This window comes from Manduca sexta, chromosome 24 (genome assembly GCF_014839805.1).
Source record: "Manduca sexta isolate Smith_Timp_Sample1 chromosome 24, JHU_Msex_v1.0, whole genome shotgun sequence".
NCBI lineage: Eukaryota > Metazoa > Arthropoda > Insecta > Lepidoptera > Sphingidae > Manduca > Manduca sexta.
The window spans coordinates 2,012,940-2,034,931 of record NC_051138.1 but is presented as its reverse complement, the minus strand read 5'-3'; the positions used below and the strand labels follow the sequence as shown (position 1 = coordinate 2,034,931).

The following is a 21,992-nucleotide window of genomic DNA, read 5'->3' as shown; positions in this document are numbered from 1 at the left end:
TTTCGTACCATCATGTCATTAACTCACTATCGCATTTGAGTCGGAACTCGGTGGATGAGTGAATGAAATTTGTCTCTGGTCTGTTCGCTACACAACAAATTAAAAAGGGATAGCCCTATACGCACTGTATAAGTGTGTTTCGCTTGTTCAATACTTCGAGTTCTGCGTTCCGAAACCTTAGTTAGTTATTTTCCGAAAAGTTACTGTTTATTTTGTTAAAAGCAAATCAATTAAAAATGACTAATATATACGAACTGTTAATAAATTAATTGAAAGGCGGGTATTAACTCGCTAAAAACTTAATTTAATACCTTGATTTAGGTGAAAATATTTTATCGTTTGTATTATTATAAAATTAAATTTAGATTTTTGTTTCGAGTTAAAAACGCACCTCTCGCTTTTGACAAAAGTGTCGAGTTGCGCGGTTATTGTTTATGTTTTAAATTCTTGTAGTGTTAAACTGTGTTGTGATTAAAGTTTTTTACATTTGTGTTGTGTAATAAATAATGGCGTAAGTATGCGTGCAAGTTCCAATGCATTTTTAACTAATTATTAAACTGTGGAACAATAAACAATTCTAAAGATAAATAACTTTAAGAAATAAAGTGATTTAAGTGCACTTAGTTTTATAATTTACAGTGAGTTGTCCCGTCGAAAAGTTAATTATACTCAATATGAGAAATTATGGGAAATTTTATTCCAAAATAAATCATTGGCAACGGGATACAACAAAACTTCCCAAGCTAGAGAATTTTCGAGTGTTTTTGCCCGAACGCAAGTCACAAGTGGCCACTTATACATTCTAGGAGCACACATGCTGCAACACTATTACATTTTAAAACAGATATTGCTCATTTTTTGTGTTTAATAACAAACAAGACCAATCCAGGCACAAAAATATTAACTTGTTTTGAATCGCTTATTTTGACAGATAGCCGACTCAGTTTAGGTTCAATCGTACATAATGGTACGACAAAGAACGAATGATAGTAAATTTCGATTCAATATTGAACTTGATTAGGCGGTGACGTATATCGGTCGTGTTTGACGACATCATGGTGCGAAATAGCGAACCAGTTCAGTTTAGGTCCTGAACTGAGTCGGAATAAGAGATGATGGTAGGCCCACTGCGCCGAGAATCAAAATCAAACACAACAATGTAATGTAATTTATTGTTTTATTAATGGAATTTAAATGGAAATGTGAAGACATCAGCTTGAAATAGTAGATTCGGTTATGTCCCGACATGAAAATGAGGCAACCCCCGGATCCCCGGATAGTTATTGTTACCTGGAAATCTTATTATGTAACCTTTACAGATTTAGACCCTAAGACAGGCAGTTGAAAAAATTAAATCCTATTTTACAACTTCTGAGTAAATGTTAGATATTCGACACATAAATGTAAACCTACCAAATACAAAATTCACACTTTAATCTACGTTCCCAAATAAATAGTAATAAAATGAATGCTATCAACTAATGTAGAATTAATTAAATAGAATTTAATACGATAACAGTCAAATAAAATTAACTTGAATCTTGTGAAACAGGTAAACTTAAAATAAATGTATTTAAAACACATTTTTGTCGAACAGCGGAACAAAGTATCCGCCGCGCAAGAGACCCGGCTGATAGAGGTCGGCGTGGTGGAGGAAGGCAGCAGGAAGAAGCACAACAAGATCAAGACGTCCAAGTACACGCTGCTCATGTTTCTACCCAAGAACCTCACCGAGCAGTTCCGCAGGGTCGTCAACTTCTACTTCTTAATCGTCACAGTCATTGCTATTGTTATAGGTGAGTAATTAATCAGAAACTAAAGTAAAGTTATACGGTAGGCATAACTATGTTGACTATCGTGGGGTAATCATCTCTCGTCATCGAGACTCTATCTGAATTCTGACCATACTCCTCTGTGCCCGTAAAAATATATGTGCATTTGTGCCGGCTCAATAGGAGTAGGTATCACTACTATTTTATAGTACGCCAACGTGGAACGACGGCTTGCTTCCGGTTCTTATGGCGCTGGCGATTCACGGAGCGTAAATACCCTCATATCCTATTTGGACATAGTCTATCTTGTATGGCTTGCTCCGTTTAGAAAATATAACATAAGTACCTATAATATAGCAACACAATTCTTCAATGTTTAGGGCAGGGTAAGGTAGAATAAAGCGTGTATGTAACGTACCCGCCTTGCGCCAGTCATCTTATATGCCAATTGCAATGTAATATAGAGCTAGCCGTCCATTACATTCCATACAGCAGACCGATACCGAGCAGAAAATATCAATGTCACTTTTTACTGAAACCAAATACAAAAGCTATGCTGCCTACGCAGCCCCGGATCTAAGAGGGGGCTAGCCGGGGCCCATGCTCCGGGCGGCAAATTCAGAGGGCGGTAAATTCAATCTTGGCAGACGAATAAATCATCATTAACGCAACTTTGACTACTGAGACATCCAGTACATTCAATACTAAAATTATTTCCCGCTGGCACAATATGATGATGATGATGATGATAAAGGTAAAAATGGTGGGTGGAAGCGGCATTTATTAAATTTTGCCCCGCCTCGAAAAAATTCAAGATCTGGGACTGTGTCTACGTCATTATCTACGTTACCTGTCTATTGTCTATGTATATCTTAAGTTATACTGTGTGTTAATTGTAGCCAAAATAAACTTTTTTATCTATCTATCTACGTCATCAATAACTAGGATATAAAACCGTGTCATAAACATAAAGTTATCAATATCCTATGTTCTGTGCTGTATGTTGTAAGTTGTGGTCTATGGGAATTTAACATAGATTTGCACTCTGCATAAACAATATGTTGCGCACACGGTCATTAAAAATTTACATTTTAATTAATGCAGTGGGAATATGAACATACTTTATTGATATCGATTAAGACATGTGTTATAAGGAATAAACTGTTCATCAAGTAAGTAGACATAACTTTATAGCATTGAACGGCATGTGAGTAAATGATACTAACTGTTAAAAGATGTCCAGCGTCTGTAAACGCTCAAAGAACTTTAAATGTTCAACAATCTGTAGGCTCTAACCATCAATTTTAATAAACCAACACAATAACTTGTTTCAGTGGTTTACAAAAATGGATCTATCGGAAAAAAAAAATTGACATGCTTAAGTACTAATGACTTATTTTGATTAATGAGTTCTTGTTACGCGAATGGGGGGGTTGCTAATTCCAGAATAGTTTTATTTTGATTATTATTTCCCGTATCGAATATGACGATTGGAATCTTTTATTGAAATTGGACGTAAAAGGGAATTCAGTGTAAAAAGGGACGCTTTCCTTTTAGAATATATTTGTGAATTGACGAGTGAAACAAAAATAATATTCTAGAAAATGATAATACAAGGTTAGGGATAGGACTGATGGCAAATAGAAGGCCTGTTGATCACTTATGGGATAGGGCAGATCGCCACGGTTATGCTTTGACCAATTAATTTGTTAATATTAGGCATACTATTTTCAATTTTTTTAAATAACACTTTAAAATGATAGTAGATTAAGACCGAAGTAATGATGATGACGCAAATTGATTTTCCTTCTTAATCGTTTTACTAATTTGTGACGTCACAGCGAGTATTAGTTATTTATAAAATGTAAGATAAGATATCCAGTTTTTTACGTACTTCAATTTCAGGATAAGTATGCGTTGCAAGTTTAAAAGAAATAAAAGTGGGAAAATCATTTTCTCACTGTTGGTAACATAGCATAGGCAGAAATTGTTTGAGTGTGAAATTGTAGTGTGGACCTTAGACGAGATGCCTTTCTATAATCATTAACGCAAAAAACAAAAGAAATATTCGATGGCATATCCTTGCGATAAATCGAACCGGACGAATAGCTAAAGTAAACCCGTAGAAAGAAAATAGAATAGAAAACTAATAGAAGAGAATAGAGAATAGAATAGGAACTGATAGCGAGTACAAAGATAAAATACGTTTTGATCTGTCGTTTTGAACTTCATGTTTATGATACGTAAATCTTCAATATCCAAAATCAGTTACGCAGGGTTTTGATTCTTCCTTATTAATCATCGCTCCTATTAGGCCTATTTTGAATAATGAATCATAGAACATTTTCTGACTGGGATACTGAACCTGGAATCAAAGGTGGGACTTCACCGGTCTCACAGCCGGGAAGATGCTTTTGGTTTAAAGAGTTTATAGATAGTACATATTATTTACAGACTAGACGGATCTATTTATGTACGCCATTACATGATATTATAAATATAACAATGACGGAGGAAGTACTCCTAGATGCATTAGAAATTGAGAGTCCATTCCCGATAAGATATGTGATTGTTTTATTATTAATCTCGATAGCACACGACTTTTATACATACTTATAAATATATCCAATATGCTTACAACATACATGTAGTACGTTGTAGCAATGACGATCATGCAAAAAGGACTGAAACGATGCAGAACTCTCTTTCATTTTAGGAGTAGATGTATTGAAAGTATTGTAAACCTTACGAGTGCCCTGTTACTTAAAATATTGAAAGAAATATAACAAAGTAAACCTAAACAAATTTCAATGATCGTGGCTACCTCTGGTGCCTATTTTGATCAGTATATAGGGCAAGCGGCATAGACGTGACGACTTGTAAACAAAAATAACACCCAAATATTTGATTCACAAAACTGTGTTGAGACCGCTCATAATCTTGAGATGTTCCATGGTCCGATACAGTCCCGAATATGGAATTTTTTCGAGACGGGACAAAATTTGGAAAATGCCGCCTATATTTTTACCTTTGTCATTGTCATCATGATTTTGCGCCCAACAGGAAATAATTTTAGTATTGAATGTACTGGATGTCTCAGTAGTCAAAGTTCCGTTAATGATAAGTTATGTATTCGTCTGCTAAGTTTGAATTTGCCGCCCGGGGCAGGGGCCCCGGCTACACCCCCCCCCCCTTAGATCCGGGGCTGGTCTCATTTATTACCTGCAATTTACTGTCGATTGCTTTGATTTTTCTTCGTTTACAGATAGCCCAGTGTCACCGTTTACCAGCATCTTGCCTCTCTCGTTCATGGTGCTGGTAACTGCAGCTAAGCAGGGTTACGAAGACTGGCTCCGGCATAAAGCTGACAATAAAGTTAATAATCAAATAGGTGAGTTTATCGCACGATAGCTACATAATATTACATTATTAAAAAAAAACTACAATAGCGCTCTGAGGTCCTTTTTTTTTTTTTGTTTTCGCGGAGAAAGTGCCTTATTACTACCGCCCAGCCTTCGTGTGGGGCGACTGAGCGGTTATGCTGGGGTAACCGTGCCTTACGGCCCGGCGTTGAGCCGCCCGGATTTGATGGTGACCTTCAGGCGACCGCCGGGCCGAGTCCCTAACCCTATATACAACTTAACCTATGCACGGCCTACCAGCTAAAACTCCGCGGTGGCCCTCTTCGGCGCATTAGGGACGGCTGCGGGCTTCCTCTGACGTTGAAGTGTCTAGTCTGCGACCGCAGCCGCCCCTGCGCGGTGCCGCCTTGCGGCCCGTCTCCTATAGGGGGGGGGGGGGGGCTCAGAAGCCCCCGCGCACCGAAGGACGCCCTCGGCGTCTACGGCAGTGTGAGGCCAACAGCACACTGCCGTCCATCCCGGGGGCAACCGAAAGATGTGCAAAAATGCACAAAAATGCACGAGGGCGGACAACCCCCTGCTGCCCGCCGACGACCCCCTTCGTGGCCCCTATTAGTCGCCTCTTACGACAGGCAAAGAATACCGTGGTGGAATTCTTCAAACGCCCCCATTCCACAGGGCGGAGCGCTCTGAGGTCCTGGGTTCGAATCCCGGGTCGGGCAAAGTGATATTTGGGTTTTTCTGCTCAGTATCAGCCCGGAGTCTGGAATTTGTGCCCGATATGGCGACAGGCTCGCCCCCTATCACATCATGGGACGGAACATACTTGGCGAAAAGTGGGTGCCCTAGTTGCGCCTCTGCATACCCCTTCGGGGATAAAATGCGTGATGTTATGTATGTATGTATGTTAAAAAAAAAAAAAACGTCAACTCTTCAACTCGTGACTACGCAGGTTGCAGTCTTCGAAACGTCGGAGGAAATTATTATATTTATATAACCGCGATGAAATCCGCATAATAGATTTATTTTAAAGACAACTGTTTAACTTTTGGAAGCGTTTACAGAGAATAACCCCATAGTCTTCCTAAAATGAACTTTTGTACAATGTTTGCTACACGATTTTGCCTACTTACTTAATTATGTTGTATTTACATCAATATAGATCGCACTATGATCGATCGGTAAATTTATTAAAAAAGTTCATATTCATGGGAGCGAAGTGGCATGCAGAACATATGTTTTAGTTATACATTTCTATTAATTTTTATTCATTGTCTTACGTGTCAGTCTACTTTATAATCTTTTAAGAAATTAAAAAACCATTATGACTGTTAGTTATTACTTTGATAGACCAGAAGTAGTACGATTACAAATTTCTGTTCGAAAAATATTCAAAGCGTGAAGTAAAAAAATACTTGGGCTCGTCCGGGATTTGAACCCGGGACCTCTCGCACCCTAAGCGAAAATCATACCCCTAGACCAACGAGCCGACACAACTTTAGTATGAAATTTCGTTCCTTTATCGCTTTAGGGAAATATTTATTCAAATTTTCTTATTTAATTATAATTCTCGGTCAGTAGTTATAACAGCAATTTTTAATTTCTTGATAACGGGGACTCTTGTTAAACACATATAGATGAATAGCCTATTCCACGAAGTAACACAAAGGTAAGTCAGACAAGTTTCCAAAAATAGAGACTCAACAACAAATATTTTTTGTAATGCAAATATTTGCTTCGAGCTCAGGTTTTGCGGAATCAATAATCTCTTCTACCCATACACGAGTAAATTATATATTGGTCTCTTCCCGTTCGTTCGGCCATTCATACTCAATTCATTACTACAACGAAACTCTGACCACATTTATAGAACAGAAACTCTTTTTGTTACGGCAAAGTAATAACTGAATCTAGCGTTAAGTATCACAAATAACTTTGCCCCCCTGGACGGTCCTCGGCATTTTGCCCTGCCGCTTTCTCAGCCCTTTTTATTATTGGGAAATATAAGCCGAGTGACGCTGGAACGTGACCCATGGATATATCCCCAAAGATCCCAAATATATTCAGTATCCACTGCCAAGAAAAGATAATAAATGGTATCTTTATGCCAACAGATGTATAATAATTAATTAAAATATACTTATAGTTATATATAAAGATTTTGTAGCGTAGACAAGCCTCCCATGAGATGGACCGACGAACTGGTGAGGGTCGCCGGAGTCCGATGTATGAAGGCGGCCCAGAACCGGTCCCTATGGCGGTCAATGGGGGAGGCCTATGTCCAGCAGTGGACGATTCCCAGCTAAAATTATGATGATGATGAAATATTTTGTGATAAAAGACTTGGATTAACGTGAGCTTACCAGAGATGTGTTTTATTGATTAATGGTATCAACATCTAAATGTACTTACACATAAAATTGATTACGTATCTCATATCAACGTATTGCAAATGGCGATAATGTATATTTCAAATGCCATTTCGAATCGTGTACCTATTTCGCAGAATTATTACTTTATCAGTCAGTTCGATGTTGATGATTAATGGAAATCCCGCTATAGTGACACGTTTTCTAGTCAACGCGTATACTTACATCCTATATAGGTACATCCGGTATGCCAATCTGGAATATTTTTAATAGCTGATTTTAGACGTTCTCGTTACATACAATTCTTTGTGAAATGACTAGGTCTCGCCCGTGGTTCGCCCGCGGTGAGTTCTCTTGCGCGCGCTTCAATACCGTGTAAAGAATCCCTTACGATGCCACGGAATCAATTTAAAAAAATAGAATTTATGTCGTTATTCTTATTAAATAAGCTTGCATGTCCTTTGGTAAAAATTTAAATCATCTGCCATTTTCGATGTGCATAGGCCTTAAGTAATCCAATATGCTTTCCTTTTATAGAAATTGTGAATTTCTTAAAACAAAAATCTATACATAAACGGTACCTATGTTCTAAACGCCCATTATATTTGACAAAACTGTAAATAACTTGTTACGACATTTGGTTATTAAATTTATGATCTATTTTATGAATAGTATTAAATCTGCGAATGCACCTGTGTTATCAGTCATGGACGGTTTAATCATTACCCACGTTATCTTATTGCGGAAACGGTGCTGATCGATATGGAATCGGATTGACATCGATTTTGCACTAAGTATAGTGTGCAGGATTGTCACTCGCGTTCAATCTAGACGTAACTTTATTAATGCGGTTATAAAGTCCACGTTTCAAGTTAATAGAAAAAAAGATTTAAAATTTAGTGGCTTTTCGTTTGATTATATCACGCACTGGTACTTTATTTTTGGTATATCTCTGTTTTCATAGAGTACTTAATGCACGTATATGTATAATACTATAATAGGATATAAGTAACATTTCATAATGTTCAAGTTTGATATTCACCTATATTTTGTTACACGCATTACATAATGATAGATATTTGTAATATTTTATTGATATTCATTGCTATTTGTTACTTCTAAAAAATGACAACCCTCATCATCTATCCTCTCCTAGTAAAATTATATTCGGTTTTAGAATTCAAATCAGTTTTTTTACATTAATCGTTAGTTTATTTTTGATAAGCTTTTTGACGTCATTTCTGGACGGGGAAACATTTCATAATGCGACAAATAATCAATCCGAATATAAAGATGGTAGATAACTGATTTAGTACATAATAGTCATAATGTGCCGAATAAAATATTAATTAACAAAATAAATAATTATGATGATTTATTGTAAAAACCTACCATAAATCATCTGATGTCTTGCATATTTAAATCCACGTAAGGTCCAATATCTTATCGTAATTCTTATCCACGTGCAGAAGTCGCGAGTCGGACGAATTTTCCTACAACTGCGAGATTCGAAGGAGAGACCAGTTTTATGCCACCTACGAGTCTACAAGTTTTTTTCATAAATTATATATTTTGTTAGAAACTGTATACAAATCTTTTAAATCATCGTTAAAGTCGTATTTCTATAATTTATTAAATGTTAGTCACGAGTTCGATGGCGTGAAAAGCCTTTATTGCTACAAAAGTACCTAAAACACTGTAGCGAATTATAGCGTCACGTCCTGTACGATGCCAGCGCCATCTATTTAAAAAATCTGGTAAGAAAAACCATTATTTCCTATAGGAGCAAATTACTGGAAAAAATACCGATGGCAACAGGCCGCCGTAATAGTGTTGACTGCTGAAGGGTAATAAGCTCTTGGCAGTCGACATTCTACTGGACCCCACTTCACATACCATCAGGTTCAGTGTGGTCATTGGCCGTGCACCTATAAAAAAAATGGGATCTACATGTGTGACAAATTGCATCTAAATCCGTTCGGCTGTTTCAGCATTTACGTCTAACAAACATCTAAATGTTTTCATATTATTTTTCATTTATAATAATAGGGTAAAAAGTATGATAGTGAGATTTATTTATTAAAATTGTACTATTTTTCTGATTTTTTCGCAGTTTAAATATTTTACTTCACAGCATTGTGATCACGGGGGAAGGTTTATTTATTTAGCTTTGTATTCCCACAACTATATAAGTACATAATTAAAAGAATTTGTTTCATATATTATTATTTAATTTTGCTTGTGTTCCCCTCTTGGGCGGCAAAAGTCTTCTTCATCTTTCTCCAATTTAAGTTATCAGTTGCAGTGGCTATCCAATTGTTTCCATTTATGTATATAGATATATAAAATCATCAGCCTATCTTTTACTTTGTCTTCTTGCATGTTTCTTTCCTCGTATAATTTGTATTAATAAAGATGTTTTTTTTATATTTTCACATTCCTATGTGACATTGACTATCGGAGAACAAAATGCTTAATCGCCAATGAAACAGTAAACGTAATGCATTTATAGCAATACAGTTGTAATGTTTATTACATATAATGTACGGAAATATGAAGGTAGATAAGGATTAATTGCGTTTCTTCTATCAGTCAATAACAATACGTAATAATAACGCATAAATAGGGTAATATCAAATATTAATCTAGCAACCCAAAACGTAGTTCGGTCCATCTTTTTTAGTGGAACTGTTGTGATGCTTTTATTAAAATCGGTTTACCCTGAATTATATGATTATTGTAACAATTTACTTATTCGTCTACAAAAAATACAAGTAGCCTTTTCTATTTAGACTGTGCCTGCAATTAAGCATGCTATCGTTATGTATCAGAAAAAGATGTTCTAGCGATAGACGTATCTCTAGAGTATGTCATTCCCGTACATTTATTTGTTCTATTAGCATTAACGATTTGTAGAAATACATATTGACTATGGGCTTGCTTTGAAAGTAGTTAGCGCTATGTTGGTTATAGCATAGAATATAATATCGGCTTAACGTAACTTCTTTATTTACTCCCTCGAATGAGCATAGGAACATGGTCTATTTTGGTCTACTAACCACCGTTACATAAATCATACGTAGATATGATAAGGATTTCACGATAAAACTGTCAAAACAATATAGTAACAGTTGAATGTTCAAAAGACCTAAATATAATAGTTCAAGTTATCTGATCTCGGAGATAAGGACGTATCTGAGTGACCAAGGTTTAGATATTGTAGCGATTTTTTTTGATATGAGTAACCTTGGTACCACTAAACGAATTGGCATCTGCTATTTGGCATTGACTATATTATGAAAATACTAGGAGCTTGGAATTGCGCTTTTGTTGTACGCATTTTGGTATACTGCACGTGTGAAGTGTAACTACTGGACATAATAAGATTAACATCTCATGCCTCAGGATGGCGAGCGTAGTGGAATACCAAGCAATACTTTGTAATTCAAGGTGTTGGGTGTTTCAACTGTTTATGAGCGGTCGTATCGCTTACCATCAGGCGAACGGCAAGCACGTCTCGTCATTCAAAGAAACAAACAAAAATGGCGCACTTTAAACCATCTTGGCCGTTATTATCAGTAACTTAACCAGTGTTTTGCCACTATGGTTTAATATAGCATTGACTGGTTTATGATAATTTTTGATAACAGACGTATTTTACAGTGGAAATAGTACACAAAGGTGTAATAAAAGAAGTGAAGAACTCAGCCATTGCCCCCGGGACTTTAGTAAGGGTGAAGCGAGGAAGGGAGGTGCCGGCAGACCTAGTGCTGCTGTGCTCCGTGGGGGAGAAGGGGAAATGCTACGTCACCACAGCCAACCTGGATGGAGAGACCAATCTCAAAACCTTGAGGGTTCCGCCGCCATTGATCGGGTATACTCCAGGTAAGTGCTCTATGTTTCGATTTACGTTAAACAAAGAGACTTGATCGAGCCGGTCAAAGACAAGGGCAATGGAATATTGTTTATTAACAGCATCATGACTTTACAATGGCAGCAACGAATGACACTGATTCCGTAAAAATATACTTATCAGTCATCTGGACGGGTCTGATTCCACGACTACGAACGAATTTTGCTCTCATAATATTTATAACAGACGATACAGATATTTGCTCATCACCCAATAATTTGAACCTTAAACGATAGGCATTAGAAACTTTAATATTCACCTCATTTTCCTCTGACTAGTATATAATAAGTTAAGAATCCGTATCTTCTCTCTAAATTTTTTGAGAATATTAGGCTTTGAATTTTTATGCTTATATTATCTTTATTTAGGTTAGGTCATTAGTGTATTTCATTATTTTTATTTGCTAGATATTTAATTATACCCATTAAAATTATTTATTGTCTTGTTACTAAAATCTTTTTTCTTTGGTGAAAAGTTCACTTTCATGAATTATTTATATGAAACTCTCTCCCCACAGACATCCTTCCCCAACACATGCGTATCGAAGTACCGAACCCCGTGGCGGATCTGTACACGTTCTACGGTCGGTTGGAGATACCTGGCTTGGACAGCTTGGTACTGTCACCTGATAACTTGATGCTGAGGGGTTCCAGGGTCAAGAATACTGAGTGGGCAATCGGATGCGCTGTGTACACGGGTAAGTTTGATGATATAGTCTAGAGATTTAAGTCGCAGAGTAAATCAAGCATTCAAAAGTATGATTCCAATAACCCGGATAATACTTTTGACTTCGTATGTTAATGTCGTAGAATTTCATCCCCATTCCTTTAAGGTCGACAACAACAAAAATTATTCCTCTGACATTGAAAACGTTTACAGGCAGTTTATTTTAACCATCAAGTAAGTTCGTTAGTCATTTTAAAAAGAAAGTTTGTTTTTCATTTCTGTTGCAGGAGAAGAAACCAAGCTAGCTCTTAACTCAAAGTACACTGGTAACAAGTTCTCGTCGTGTGAACTGGCCGTCAACGGGTTCCTTTTATTCTTCATTCTAGTCCTTGTGGTGGAGATGTTCGTCTCCCTCGCGGCCAAGCTGCTCATCGAGCAACGCAACCCTGAGCGCGACCTGTACCTCGGACCAGGGCCTCCCTTCCCACCGCCTATCTCCTACATACTACAAGATCTCTTCTCGTTCCTACTTCTCTACTATTATATCATTCCTATGTCCTTATATGTTACTATAGAATTGTATAAATTTATTGGTAAGTATAAAATATATAAATTTAATATAATTACTTTTTGCTTGCCTCGTCTGCGTAAAATACCATTTCCAGTATAAAATATAGCGTAGAAAAAGAAAACCTAGAAGTCCTACCGGCCAATGAACATCTTTGCAATATAACTTCAATAATTTTGAAATAAACATGAACAAACAAATAGAAAATACTTATCGTGTCGTTTGATAACGGGTTAATACAGTCGCACGTTGGGTGAAACCGTAACCGCGTGAGGTATTGATCCTAATCTGAAATCATCTTTAGATCTTAAATATTTTTCAAGTTTTATTTTGATTCTATCATAAATCTTACATATGATAAGTGATGTTTTTAAGTCACTTTGCGTTAAGATATACAACCTTTGTTAGGTCAACACTTTTAGTTACTCACAGCCTCAAATTAAGCCGGTAATTCTTCCGTAGGTGCTCTCTTCATCGGTTGGGACGAAGACCTCCGTTGCGAGGAGACCGGCCGACCCGCCATGGCCAACACTTCCGACCTGAACGAAGAACTCGGTCAGGTGGAAGTGCTGTTCTCAGACAAGACCGGCACTCTTACCAAAAACCTCATGGTGTTCAAGGCCTGCTCCATCAAAGGTCACGTCTACGAGGAGAGGGACTCTAGACTTTACGATACCGAGAGATTTGGCGAACCCGTTGACGTCCTTCAGGTCAGTTATTGTTGTTTTTATTTTGTATACTGTTGTTCTTATAGCCTAGATTATATTTTGCCTCTGTAGTGTAGTTGTATTGAGTGCGCGGTACAAGGTGTCCTTGATAATGCATTTTTTCAATCAGTATCAGCCCGAAGTCTGGAAGTTATGCCTATATGGCAATAGGCTCGCCCCCTCTCGTATCATGAGACGGAGTATGCCTGACGAAAAGTGGATGACTGTAGTTGCGCCTTTGCTATTCCCTTCAGTAAATAATAGAAACATCACATCGTTTTCAATTGACTGATCGAATGTACGAACTCTAAAGTTCAGAGCCCAAAGAGACTGCTCAACGAATGAGATGATGAATGATAACATAACTTGGCACTGATAAAAATATTCTTTTAATATTATCATGACAACTAAATTTGTAATCACGTTTTCGATACCTTGGGAAATCCATTGATATGTGTTCGATAACTCTCTTCTCGGTATTCATGGAATGAGATCATTATATAAAGAGAATATATTACGTAAGATGACCTAAGCACTTTTAATTGGTTAACACGCTCTAGACTTTTAACTGTCATATGAATGGGTTGATTCCAGTAAGGTAGGTAATCATAGATAATTCAATACTAGAATAGAATGATGAGCACATCTTTGTGTCCCCATTAAGTGTACTTTCTTTTAAACTTTGCTAGCCAAGAGATGACACGCTGGCCAGCGGGACATTGATGCATTGATAGTTGATCGATACCTTTGCCCGGTGATAAGACATATTTTGTTCTACATTAAAAACTACGATGTCCCAAAAAAAGGTTTCAAAAGGGTCTAGAAAACCTTTTCAAATAAAAGCTACTAAGTATAAACAATCAATACAAATAACACGGATTGTTTTCTATTCCAGACAGATATCAAATTTTTCTTCACAATGCTCGCTCTGTGCCATTCCGTGCAAGTGTCTAGTGAGGATATGAAAAAAATGAGCGCGAAGCTCTCTGGCACTGGAGATCTTCAGCTCATGAACTTCTTCCGAAGAAAGAAGATAAAGAGCGCCTCCGTGAATGGTGTCAATGGTACAAACGGAACAAATGGTTTAGACAATATCTCATGGAACACTCTCTTAGGGAATGCAGGAGGCACCATGGACTACCAAGGCAGTAGTCCTGACGAGAAAGCGCTAGTAGAAGTGGCTAACCGAGTAGGAGTTACGTTTCTAGGCGAAGAAGGCAACAATCTGCTGTTAAAGATAGGTGAAAATACAGAAATGTACGAGAGGTTACAAGTGATCGAATTTACGTCGGAACGGAAACGGATGTCTGTGATAGTTAGAGATAAGGATGGAAAGGTAAATTAAATTTTAATAATCAGTTTTATCAACTTCATTGTTTGTCATGCTATAACAAATTATTGTCATTTTGTATTCTATATGTGGAAAGATTTACCTCATTTCTTACGACTTACAGCCTACAGAAAACCCTGGGCGAATTATATTACAATTACTCGTGTAATCTGCCTTAGCTTACAAAATTACTATAATACTTAATTCCTAAAATACCCCGAGACTTATAGATATCTACAATGTTTCTAAGTAGGTAGAGGATCTTATTATTGATTCTTGGCCTACTCCCTTAGATTTGGCTGTTCTGCAAGGGTGCTGAAAGCTCAGTATTTCCCATCTGCAAGGACACTGCACTCATAGAAGATACCAATAGAGATATTACAATGTTCGCGAACAAAGGTCTTCGGACGTTGGCCGTAGCTTACAGAGAAATACCAGAAGAGGAATATGCCAGGGTAGCAGAAAGTAAGTATTTAAATGTTACAAGACTTTTATATTCGAAATAGTTTTTTAAAGGCCCTTGTGAATTACGTTGATATCCTTTTATTCAAGCGAGTTTAATAAAAAAAAAATAATAATAAAAAAGCTACAAAATAAATAACCTTAATAATATCAAATCTTTAAAGTGTAAATTATGAAACGAGTCACTCACCTATTAAAAAGCGGATAGAAATTATTATTTTTCACAGGCCATAATAATTTATATATATTTTTAATCATAAACAAAATCTTTCGTTCCAAAGATATAAAAAAGATAGATGGCAAGAATGCAGAAGCTCTGCAACAAATAACTCAACAGTATAGGATACTAGAGAAGCAGTTAACCCTGGTGGGAGCGACTGGAGTCGAGGACTGTCTCCAAGATGATGTAGCTGATACCCTCGCGTCGCTGCGGCGAGCTGGTGTCAAGACCTGGGTGCTCACTGGAGACAAGGTCAGTTAAAAGATTATATAAAGACTTATCCATATTATTGATCTGAAAGTAACTCTGACTATTACGATTTTAATGCTACTGAGACAGTTTTAAATTTGCTGGGGTTAATTTATTTTCTTATATAAATATACGCCAAAATGATCCCAATGCACCTAATGATAAACGTACTGGAATTCAGATAAAGTGTAACTGACTGACTAGAGATGGTCATGAAAATGATTGCTTAAACTTCAAAAAAGGACATAGTCTACTTTCGCAAACGTTTCGCTTTCCTGGTTCAGCATGTGCATTCGGTTCCGAATAGGCAGTCATAATTGTGTTGAGTGCCGAGCGATAATCGTCTATCACCAATCGGTACATTATCTAGAAGCCACTTCACTTACCATCGGATACGATGGAGTCACTTTGCCTTGTGCTTATAAAAAAATGTTTTGCTGCTGCGTTTTGAACAATTCTCTATGAGCCATAACATCGTTCAATATTGTACGTGTACGTATCGAAGGTCTGAACCTTCTCTCTTCTAGCTCTGGAGCTATTAAATAAAACATTTCAATATACTGGTGGTAGGTCTTATATGTGAGATCGGACTGGGTAGGTATCACCGCAATGTATATTTCTGCCGCCAAGAAGCAGTGTGTAGTGACTGTTGTGTTCCGGTTTGGAGGACACTAGCCAGTGTAACTACTGGACAATATATAACTTAATATCTCATGTCTCAGGATGGCGAGTGCAGTGGAATACCAAACAATACTTTGTAATTCCAGGTGTTGGATGATGTTTCTACTGTTTATGGCCAGTCGTATCGCTTACCATCAGGCGAACGGGAAGTTCGAATCGTCAAAAAAAAAATCGTCGCAATATATTTGAATGCAAAAGTAGCTATAGTGTTAACGACTGATCAACTGTTTGTTATCTTATTCCCTCTTTAATCTAAATCTCCTGAGCCATGTCTCAGATAAACTAGTTCTTTGTTTAGTCTTGTTTTTTTATAGTTCCTTGATTCGGTTATCAAACGTGATTTATCTTGTAGAATATTTTTATAGATCCCGTAGAGTGTACACAAACGTTTTATGCTCAATTTCTTCACAAACTTTCATGCAAATAGGAACTATTTCAGTATTTTAAAATAGTCCATGAATTGGTCCATTCATAAAATCCTAGCATTATGTTATTATTGTTGTGAATATCCATAAAGCAATACGTCACCGAAATTGCTTTATGGATATTCACAATAAGTCTCAAAGTAAAGCAGGATGGGTGGCACTGGTTTATAAGAAAGGTGAAATAGCAGGTCGAGAAATTCAGTTTCCTATCGAAGTCAATATTGGGATAATCTAGTAGTACAACTTATGATCGGTGATACTAGTCCTAAAGTTTTTGTACTTCTTATTACCCCTACGACATCCGAAAAATCATTACTAAACATTACGTTTCCATTATAGGTGGAAACAGCAATAAACGTGGCACAGTCATGTGCTCACATATCAGAGAACGACAGACGGTTGTTTCTCATCGGAGTCGAGGATGGCGCAACACTCCAAGCGCACCTGGACGAGTGCTCGAGGATAGTGGACGAGCCGAGCTACAAGGAGCTCACGCTCATCGTGGACGGCACGAGCATGAGCCAGGTGTTGGACACGCCAGCAGCCGCAACCTTCGCCAATATATCGCTCAAGTGTAACGCTGTGCTGTGCTGTCGACTGTCGCCCATACAAAAGGCTAAGGTGAGAAATTTATTGCTTATTGATAGAATTATGGATAAATCTGTTTTATGTTGTGATGCACAATTCTGTATGTTGCTTAAAGCGTTATGCTGAAGTTATCAGCTTTGCAAACGATTGCTTCAGCAACTTTAGTAAATGTAACTTTTATAGTAATAAATAATTCTCAACAAGTAAATTTGCGCGATGCCTTGAACTGTCGACGCAATTAAAAATGGCCGATTACATTTTATGAAAATAAATCATAAGCTATTCTCGCTTTTGTTGGCAAATAAAAAGTACCACTCGCGGTCTCTACCTAACTTACCACTTTACTTCAATATTTCTTTAATTCCTAATATGGAAGCTAACATTTTATTTGCAAATCTTTACACAATAAAGGTAAATATTTCGTCCAAACCTAAAGTCTCAAATCGTCTAATTCAGCCATAACTACCCTCTTTTTTATTTCCAATACTGATTATCGTAAATGTATAGACAAGTCACGTAATCATTTATTTTTTGTAGATAGTGAAATTAATTAAGAGCAGTCCTTCACGGCCGATAACAGCGGCGATTGGCGATGGGGCTAACGACATATCGATGATACAAGAAGCGCATGTAGGCTTCGGAATATTTGGCAAGGAGGGACACCAAGCTGCTAGGTAAATTCATCACTAACATAGACTGATACATATAGGTACCTGTGCTATTGATATTCTGACAATCAAAATTTAGATCTATGCCATACAGCCTCGTAGTCCTGATAGTCCAAAACAGGATCTTTTAAGATCCTTGTTACTTACTGCCGTTTTCAATAAACTATTCCATTGTTTTTTATCGATCGTAAAAATGGACTAATCAGAACGATTTTTTTTCGACACGGTTACAAATTACTTATTTTTCATTGGATTATCCTCGAAATCTATTATAGATTAAGATTGGGATCGTCACGTTAATGAGAAATGCGAATTTACTGTGCAGATAGACATTACCTTTCTAGAAGTTAAGTAAAATTGTGCCTACAACAATGAAAAAGCCTATTATTAAAGCTATTATTGTTTTTTCCAGGTCAGCAGATTTCGCGTTCACAAAATTCTCTATGATAAAGAAAGTTTTACTAGTGATGGGACATTGGTACTATCAGCGATTAGCAACCTTAATACATTATTTTTTTTATAAAAACTTAGTCCTTGGAAATATTATGGTAAGTTTTTTTTTTTATTTTGTTTAATAGTATGCTACCGTACCTTCTCTCAAAATGTACACAAATATCCAGAGGCGTACCCAGGTCGGAGGCAGGGGGTTAGGGCTCCACTCTCTTCTGCATTACTATACTATGTCTACTTATGGTTGTATTTATTTATGTTAGATAATTATAATTGGGACTGTCTATTAAATATCTACCTACGCTCATGCTAATATGTATCCGTTTCTTAATAATTCCTAACGCAACACCTGGTAATTTCTGCTGCTAACCAAAATGTTGTTTTCAGTTGATATTCCAAATACACAGCGCGTTCTCAACGCAGTCGATATACGACTCTATGTATCTGACGTGTTTCAACCTGGTGTTTACGTCATTGCCCTGTCTCGTGTTGTCCGTAACGGAACAGAGGTGGCCGGCAGAGATGCTGCTCAAGTAAGTATCCTGACACACTACCAATTTTTAACCACTCAAATGTATTAAATAGACTTTTCTTCATGAATTAATTTTAAAAACATATAAGTAACTATGCCTATTATAACTTTAACAACGGATGTATAAGCTCCCGCTTATAAATATCTAAATAATGTAGATGGTAATGACATTGATATAAGTGCATACGGCAAGAATTTCTATTTTCTTCTTATAAATCATTTCTTTTCAGAAATCCAACACTATACAGGGAGATATCCCGAAACAAGTTGATGTCGTGGTCGCATTTCACGGCGTGGTGTCTCTCCGCCACATATCACTCCATCATCATATATTTATTTACCAAATTGACCATCATCTCATCGGTCATCAATATGGACGGCAAGACAGTTGATTTATGGTAAGTTGTTCTTAATAACTCACGAGGGGCTGGAACAAGAGTCCCACAGATGTCATGTATTTTCTGGATTAAAAGTAGCTTAATATATCACTGCTGTTTATATACTAATACATTGGTGCCTGAAAGACCAATTATTGACGACGTTTCATAAAAATACTAACATTTTATGATGGCACTACACTTGGCATATTTGCGTTATTTGGCCAAAGGAATATCAATTTTATACGTAAAGAATACAAAGGGGATATTGCTTTGCAGCATTAAAGATAGCATAATATAGCTAATTTATACTATTTGTTTAGGTCGTACGGCGCGGCGCTGTTCCACCTGCTGATGTTGATCGTAAGCCTAAAGCTGTGGCTGCAGGCGCGGTACCACACGTTCGTGTTCGTAATCTCGCTCGTGCTCTCCATGCTCGCCTACATGCTCTTCAACACCATATACTCGATCTTCTATTTGTAAGTACTGTTTTGTTGCAGTTAATTATGTTATATTATATGGTAATGTGATATCGCAATGTTAGTTTTTAAAAACAGTAAAATTTGCTTGATTAACTCAACATTTGCAAATTTTATCGCTAATGTTATTCTCGCTTCGCTGCTATTGCTGCTATTGACTTACTGACGCAAACAATAGTTCTAAACCGATTTCCTGTGCAGCCAAGTCGACGGCGACGTGCTCGGTACGTACACGCGGCTGATAACGTCAGCAGCGTTCGGACTGCTCAACCTGGCGGTGGTGGTGTGCTCGCTGGTGCCTGACTACTGCGTGCGGCTCGTGTCGGACGGCTGGGGGCGCGCGCGGGCGCCCCCCTCCCCCGCCGCCCTCGCCGCACACACCGCGCCGCCGCGCGCCGCCTTTATCACCAGGCTGTGAACTGACACGGTGACATACTACTCGACACGGTCATGGAATTATACCCACGGCTTGGGTCAGAAAGGACCCCTTGTAACTTGCATTACCTGGCTGTGAATAGTAATAAGCGACAGACTACTCAATACGGTGATAATAGAGTAATTGTAATAACACCTTGCTTTAGAAAGGACCCCTTGTGACCGTATTACCAGGTTATGGACATACACACATACTACTGACGATTGACTAATGGTGGCTACTAAACAATCAAGACGGCGGTGGAAGATTTATTAATACCCACGACTCGCGCAGGAAGGGGTCCTCATCACGAGGTTTTGATGATATGTGCATTCAGGTGTCTGCGATTTTTACAAAATGTTATCTGAATGCTAAAAGAAATATTAGATAGGAGCGGAACTAAAGCTAGTTTCCACGCCCCTATCATCGAATTATATTGGAGTATAAATAAAATTTAGGAATTAATTTACGAAGAAGGAATATACTATCTACCGATACTCATCGTTGAACTTTTTGTCCATAGCATGGAAATGTAGAATATTATAATAAATTAAACTTATTGTAAGTAATAACATGAGAAATAAATATTTCCCGAACGAATTTAATGGCCTCGAAAATCGAATTTAATTCTAGTAGGTATCACATTATGTGAAATTGAGCTAAATAGTGCCATAATGTTTATTTACAAATTTAGTGAAAATTAAATGAGACAATAACTTAGTTATAATCTTTAAAAGAGTAGCAAATACCTGTTACCCCGTTTAACGTTACATAATATTTGTACTTGGATTTTAGGATACAATGTTTTACACATTGTTCTTAATATTGTTTCATTTAGAAAAATAGCAATTCTATGTATTATTAAGTCCACGGAAGTAACAATTAAAATACAAAGATATTAAAAATGTAGCGTGTTTGTAACATATCGCAACAAAAAAGTATTTACTTATAAAAAAATATAATTATTTAATTTAATGTAAATAAAAACATATTTATTTTTTAGTAAATGGGCCTAAAATGAATTAAAATTTAGCATGCATTTGTGTTTTTAAATTGATACAATAATAAGTAGGTACTATAAATTGTACGAACATCACAAAATTAGAATACTAAGGAGTTATTATAACTTTTTTCTTTGTTCACGTTTAACGTTGCGGGTATTTTTTAATTTATGCATAAATAATTACAAGTTGTGTAAATGTTGTGATATATAAAATACAAGAGTACAAAGTACTTTTGCCTTTACAAAAGGCCTTGTATAGTGTAGGTAGGTATAAATTAATCGTTTCGTCTCGTTGGCCTTGTCAAAGCATAAGTATGTGGGCTTTGAACTTGGAGGTCCTGGGTTAGAATCCCAGAGTGGGCAATACTTATGTGGGTTTTTTGACCTAATTTCCCCCCGAGTGGTTTGATCTCAGGAAGGTACAACGGCCAATTATAAACCTAAGCCAAATTGTGTCTGCAAGGTACGTAACTTCTGACAACAGACAAGGAATATTACACTTGCGATCCTCCATTGGAGTGGGTTATATAATAAGAATACTACTATATGAATAAAATACAATAAAATTAATAATACCTGCATCATATGTAATAGTGATATTTACTTACATAGTTATTTTGGTTATAGGTACTGTTTACATTTGTTTGCATAGCGATTAAATCATACATTATATGTAAATGTAAATATAGAATAAGCTAGATATAAGACAAGTTCATGGCACAATTAATATCCTCTAAATAAATTTAATGAATATAC

At 36.9% G+C, this 21,992-nt stretch overlaps 1 protein-coding gene and 1 non-coding gene across 4 annotated transcripts in view; one reads left to right on the top strand and one right to left on the bottom strand.

Annotated features, from left to right (window-relative positions):
• The window catches only part of LOC115451818 (probable phospholipid-transporting ATPase IF), a 33,343-nt gene extending 12,099 nt beyond the window's left edge, over window positions 1–21,244 (top strand). For all 3 annotated transcript variants that reach the window (XM_037442186.1, XM_037442187.1, XM_037442188.1), the window contains 16 exons: window positions 1,598–1,796; window positions 5,038–5,163; window positions 11,167–11,388; window positions 11,934–12,113; window positions 12,370–12,675; window positions 13,113–13,360; window positions 14,253–14,693; window positions 14,981–15,152; window positions 15,431–15,621; window positions 17,064–17,345; window positions 17,850–17,986; window positions 18,393–18,528; window positions 18,818–18,963; window positions 19,193–19,360; window positions 19,663–19,818; window positions 20,020–21,244. In XM_037442186.1, the coding sequence (XP_037298083.1) occupies window positions 1,598–1,796; window positions 5,038–5,163; window positions 11,167–11,388; window positions 11,934–12,113; window positions 12,370–12,675; window positions 13,113–13,360; window positions 14,253–14,693; window positions 14,981–15,152; window positions 15,431–15,621; window positions 17,064–17,345; window positions 17,850–17,986; window positions 18,393–18,528; window positions 18,818–18,963; window positions 19,193–19,360; window positions 19,663–19,818; window positions 20,020–20,236 (3,327 nt within the window). In that variant the 3' untranslated portion in view covers window positions 20,237–21,244. The remainder of the gene's footprint in view (window positions 1–1,597; window positions 1,797–5,037; window positions 5,164–11,166; window positions 11,389–11,933; window positions 12,114–12,369; window positions 12,676–13,112; window positions 13,361–14,252; window positions 14,694–14,980; window positions 15,153–15,430; window positions 15,622–17,063; window positions 17,346–17,849; window positions 17,987–18,392; window positions 18,529–18,817; window positions 18,964–19,192; window positions 19,361–19,662; window positions 19,819–20,019) is intronic.
• Trnap-agg lies at window positions 6,552–6,623 on the bottom strand. The gene has a single exon. It is a non-coding gene; the product is annotated as a tRNA-Pro (tRNA).
• Window positions 21,245–21,992: the final 748 nt, after the last annotated feature.